At 40.0% G+C, this 6,000-nt stretch overlaps 1 protein-coding gene across 10 annotated transcripts in view; it reads right to left on the reverse strand.

Annotated features, from left to right (window-relative positions):
* The window catches only part of STXBP5L (syntaxin binding protein 5L), a 390,198-nt gene extending 384,466 nt beyond the window's left edge, over positions 1 to 5,732 (reverse strand). For 9 of the 10 annotated variants that reach the window (XM_082460029.1, XM_082460032.1, XM_082460031.1 and 6 more), the window contains exon 1: positions 4,258 to 4,992. In XM_082460029.1, the coding sequence (XP_082316155.1) occupies positions 4,258 to 4,446 (189 nt within the window). In that variant the 5' untranslated portion in view covers positions 4,447 to 4,992. Of the gene's footprint in view, positions 1 to 4,257; positions 4,993 to 5,589 lie in introns of those variants that run through there. The other variant, XM_082460023.1, reaches the window with a different exon arrangement.
* Positions 5,733 to 6,000: the final 268 nt, after the last annotated feature.

A 6,000-nucleotide genomic window follows, 5' to 3' on the forward strand; every position in this document is an offset into this window, starting at 1 on the left:
ATATGCTAACACATATATATGGACTCTAAAAAAAAAAAAAAAATGGTCATAAAGAACCTAGAGGCAGGACGAAATAAAGACGCAGACCTACTAGAGAACGGACTTGAGGACACGGGGAGGGGGAAGGGTAAGCTGGGACAAAATGAGAGAGTGGCATGGATATATATACACTACCAAATGTAAAACTGATAGCAGCCGCTATGGGAAGCAGCCGCATAGCTCAGGGAGATCAGCTCCGTGCTTTGTGACCACCTAGAGGGATGGGATAAGGAGGGTGGGAGGGAGGGAGACGCAAGAGGGAAGAGATATGGGGATATATGTATATGTACAGCTGATTCACTTTGTTATACAGCAGAAACTAACACACCATTAAGCAATTATACTCCAATAAAGATGTTAAAAAAAAAAAAAATGGGCACAGGTTCGTGGTGCCCCAAAACAATTACAATAATAACATCAAAGATCACGAATCACAGATCACAACAAATATAATAATAATGAAGAAGTTTGAATTATTGTGAGAATTACCTAAACGTGACACAAAGACATGGAATGAGCAAATGTTGTTGGAAAAATTGTTCCAATAGAATTACTTGACGCAGGGTTGCCACAAACCTTCAATTTGTAAAAAGCACAGTATCTGCAAAGCGCAATTAAGCAAAGCACAATAAAATGAGCTATGCCTGTATACGTTATGCTTTATACATTGCAGTATTCAAGGCTCAAATTGTCCCAAATTTGGTCAATGTGAACTCCTTGAAGTTGACCCCTGTATCCACACAATCCCAGTGGTATTGATAGCATTCCTGCTTTCTGGCATAGCAAGAGGTATCAAGCTCATCTGGTACATTTCCTGCCCCAGACCTAGAATCAGCCATTCTTTTCAAGGAGCCCTTCTTCCTTTTGTTGGGAAATGGCTTTCAGAGACTATGATCAGCACTGGGGATGCTCACTTCTACCAGACTGTCATTATTTCTATGCCCTCTCAGTAAATAAAGCTAGGAAATATGTGAATTTCAGAAAGAAAACTAAATCATGCATTCATATGGATATTTCCAATTTAAGTGAAAAATTAAATCATCAATTATTATATTTGTATTCCTTTGCTTTCACACTGAAAATCTTGGTTTTAATGACATTAACATGATTGCATATTTGCTTATGCATATACATAACATATACATATATAATGTATATTATGCATAAAATAGTTTCAAAGCTACAATACTAGTATTACTACTAACAATAGAACTATCAATTGTGGGACTTTCCTGGTGGTCCAGTGGTTAGGACTCCAAGCTTTCACTTGCGTGCTTTCACTTGCACAAGCTGTATGATCAAAAAAAAAAAGGAACTATGAACTGCAACTGAATATTTCATTGTGGTTCTTTTTGTTCTTTAGGATATACCTCACCATGGAGGCCCATTAAAAGCTTGAGTTTTAATGTCATTTGAAATAATTTTTTTTTTTCTGTGTGGTTTATACTATCAATTTTATATACTCCTAGGTTCATTTGTATCCATTTGTTTCAGATTTGTAGGAGTTTTTTCCTTTTTGATCCAAGTTTTTTAATTATATGAAATGTTCACATGGTTCCAAAATCAAAACTATAAAACAAGGTGCAGTCAGAGAAGCTTTTTAAACACTTTTTGTCCCTCCTTTTCACAATAAAGGTGTTTTTTAAGGTTATGAAATTGGACTGAATTGTTAAAGAGAACCTGATACCAGAGAGAGATTCAACAGAGTGCACTGTTAGTAACAGTTACAGGGGGAAAATTACATGTTAATGAAATAAGCCTTATTCAAATCAGTAAACATGCTATAGATCCAAAATAAATTTTACAGACACACACAAAAAAAGGAAGAGACCAGGCAAGAAAATATGGTGGAATGAACAAGTACTGGAGATGGTGAGAAGGGAATAAATTGTAAAAACACTAAGGAAATAGGATAGAATTTGACAACCAATCAAATAATAGAGAGGAAAATGGTTTTCAAAAGAGCAGATTCTTGATTTGTACTTTAATTTTGGCCATATTGAAAAGGTAGAAGTACTCAGAAGGTACCAACTGCTTAGTACTCAAAATAGAATGTTCTTTGCACATCTAATCAGTGAGTCCAAATTAATTCCCCATTTTAGTAACAGTTTTAATTTTGGAGTTTCCTTAATGCATCTTTACATATTTTATTACAGTCCAGGTAACCTAAAGTCATATAACCACTTTTTAAAATTAACTATATTCCTATCTAAAGATGTCACAGAACTTTTGCCATTTAGTGAGATTTCAATACTATTAGTGTTCAGCTCACATAGCTTTCTATCCTTATAATTTCTTTGAATATTGTTACCTAATATTTTATAACCCACTGGTTATAGTCATTCCACCAAGAACAAGGTGATTTTAAAACTTTAACAATCATATAAATATGCGTTTCATTGCCTTTTCCAACTTATACATTGCCTTCACCTAATTGTCTTGTTTGATCTTCCCAACTACCCTCTTAGGTAAGAAGAGCAGAAATACTTATTACCATACTACAGATGAGAAAATCAAGTCACAAGGCAGATAAATGGCTTTCCAAAGAATATGTGGCTGACAAGTGGCAGAGCTTTAAATAAAATATAAATTTTCTGATTCCTAGGCCAGGGCTCTTCCTACCATCCCATATGTTTCTGAAGTAATACATATTTAACTTCTGTCACTTTGCATGACTGTCTTGCCTAAATAAATAGGAAGGTGATTATCTATCTCATTTTCCTCTCTTGCATTCACCCATTTCCCCTGAAATGTTTTACTTAAAACCTTCTCTACCAGTTTATACCATCAACAGTCCAATGCCATTCTGTTTCAGAAATTTATCTTTTCTATATCAAGTTTACCTCTACTAAAACTATCCTGCATTACTATCACATTAATGAACTGAGAGACTTTGGAAATTTTTTAAGATTCTTGGAATGGTAATAGTAATACATCAAAGATTAGAGAATCAGGGCCTAAGTCCCCTGCTTAGCAGTTCAAATTTGGCCTTTAGGACCCTTTCACATATTTGCCTCATGACCACTATTAAGCTCCTCCCTAATCTGACAAAATATCTATTATTTAAATGAGGCCAAAATTGTATACAACTTTGTATACAAAATTGTATTATATACAAATTTCACAGGGTAGATTAGAATTAAATCTGTTTATCTAACCTAATTCTAAATAAACTTGCTTTTATGTAATCTAATTTATAATATTTTAATAATTATAGATTTGTTTTTATAATGACCCTACTGGGGTCAGAGATTAAGGGAATAATTGAAACTTATCCCATTACACATAATATGTTTACCACAAAAATAATTTTAATAATTTCAAAAAAATTTGTGTTGAATTACTGAAAAATTTAATACTTAATTTCAAAAATTTACTATTTCTTCTCATGTATTCAAACACATTTATAAAACTATATTCATCTGCATCATATGAATGACTTGGTAACTTTCTTGCTGCACATGACAGGTCAAAAGCACATTCTTAGGCTACCCCCCAAAAAGGGACAATAAAAATTATAAATCACTTGATGTCAGAAAATAAAACAATTATCTCTATATATTAAAACAATCCTTGTTTTGTAAATTCTCATCTCTCCCCATCAGAAACTCTTTCTTTTGCTTATTTATTAGAAGTTCAATATTAAAGTATAATTACCGAAAATGCTTCCTCACTAAACCAGAACACAGGCTAATTTTGAGTTCTTACAAGTATTAAGCCCATAGCATTTGTATGTTTGTTTATTAAGAATTTAAAAATCTGGGTGTGTTTTTATTCAGAATTTTAAACACTGCCATTAGATCTTTTAAAATGGACATATTCATCTAGCTCTTATCTACTTAATTCTAGCAACATCTTAATAGCTTTAATCATTTTATACTGAACAGTGAAATAAAATTAGTTTCTCTGAATAACAGCATGGGATTAACTATTTATACATAAATATTAAATTTAAAAAGTAGTCCATTAATAGGCCTTAATATAATCTTGCATAGTCTACTTTTTATGTTTGCTTATTTCCCTCTTAAACTATCATTGCTTTTTAAGTTGATGCCTGGAATATCTTAATTCAAACTGGCCTACCCACAAAATTCTCTGCACCAGACTCTCTGATACTGGCATCTCAACAATTTCCAGTCCCTAGAGTGTGTGTTTTCATTCTTTCCTCACAGCAGTAAAATAAAGAAATAATAAGCTTTAAGCCAATTCAAAACTTACCTTACAAATCTGGAAATAGTCTGAAGTCAAGGTTTCCTGAATCTCCTCTCTGAGGACCCCTGCAGTCCCTCCTGGATGCATGGAACCACTTCCAGCCCCACCACCACTGTTACTGCCACTGCTGCTACTACTGCCAGGGGAAGAGGCAGTTAAGCCATCCAAAACTTTTCGGAAATTAAACTTCTTCATTTTAAAAACTGTTGAGAAATTCAAAGGAAAGGGTGACTTAACACATGGAATTATACGTGGGTAAAAGTGTTTAGCGTTTCATCAGTCATGGCAGTAGCCAGTCCCCATTTTACGAGCATTGGCTTTAAATGAGTAAAAAAAAGGAAAAAAATCAACCTTTGGTCAAATTTTAATTCTAAAAAGCATATCCTTCAAAAAGAAAAAGAAAACACAACTCCTAAAGCACCAGTATTCCCTCCTCAGACACCAAATTTTCAAGGGCTTTATCCCCAGCTGTAGCTACGCTTTATCAGCACGCGGGTAAAAATAAAAGGCAGTGTCATCATCGTCATTAGCATTATATCATCATTATTATACAATCAAACCAGAGTCCATCAGACCAAGACTCTCTTTCTTAAAGGCGGGCTTTCCTCCTAAAGGTTGAGCTCAGAATATTTTATTTTCAGAAAAATGGTGGTGGGGGAGAGCTCGTATTTATTCTGCCACCACCTAATGGGCTGTCCCTCATCATTTTCAACGCTCCCTTTTTCTCAACAGGAAACGCAGGGTGGTGAGGGGGCCTTTTTCTATTTCCCACCCCGAACAGCCCGGACCCCAAAACACCTGCAGGTGACCCACAGCAACAGCCGACGGGAGGGGCCAGCAGCGGCGCCGACTGCCTCCGCTTCCCCCTCCGTCTCCCTCTTCCCTCCCCGCGTCTCTGCCCCCACCCCCCTGCTCTCACCCTCCACACCACCACCACCACCACCCCCGCCCCGCTCTGCCCGCAGCCGCCGCCTCGCTAGCCCGCCCGTCCACTCTCCCCGCAGCACGGCGGTGGCTCTTGGGGGACATGAGGCAGTGGTGACGACGGCTGTGGCCCGAGTCCCGCCACATCCCGCTGGGCAAGGAGAGCCGCCGCTCCCGCGGTCCCTCCCCGGGCCGAGCGCCTAGGCGCGGGGCTCTCGCCCGCGGGCGCGCTAACACGCAAACATCCTCACACAGACATTCGCGCGCCCAGCCGGAGCACACGGAAACACCCTCACGCAGACATACGCGCGCCGGCGCTCACGCGCACAGACACACACACACAGGTGTGAGGGAGCCGCGGTTGGACGGCGGCGTCGGCGTCCCAGAGGGATGACTGACTCCCGACTTAGGCACCTTCCACCGCCGCCACTATCCGCCTGCCAGCCCGGAAAGCTGAGGGTGCGGAGGGAGGCGGGCTCGCAGGCGTCTGTCCGGCCCGGCTCCGGCAGATTCTCCAGTCCCTCTGGTAGCGGCGCCCGGCGCTCTCCGAGGTCCTACCGGAGCAGGCTGTCTCCACCGCAGGCTCCGCCCTCCCGCCGTGGGAGGCAAGCCCCGCCCCCGAACCACCCCTCGCTCGCCCTCCCCTTCTCCCCTGGCTGCTAGGGGCCCGCGAAAGGGGCGGAGAGCTCCGGTACGTCAAAGGGCGGGAGTAGCCTCGGCTCCAATCCTAGGCTCCAAAGAGCCAAGTTCCGCGGTGCGAGGCGTGGAAGAAATTTGTGGATAGGTCGAAAGAAGAGCCAATGAAAGGGGGAGGGGAAAATTTAG

The sequence above is a fragment of the Balaenoptera physalus genome (assembly GCF_965194825.1).
Source record: "Balaenoptera physalus genome assembly, chromosome: 4".
Lineage (NCBI taxonomy): Eukaryota > Metazoa > Chordata > Mammalia > Artiodactyla > Balaenopteridae > Balaenoptera > Balaenoptera physalus.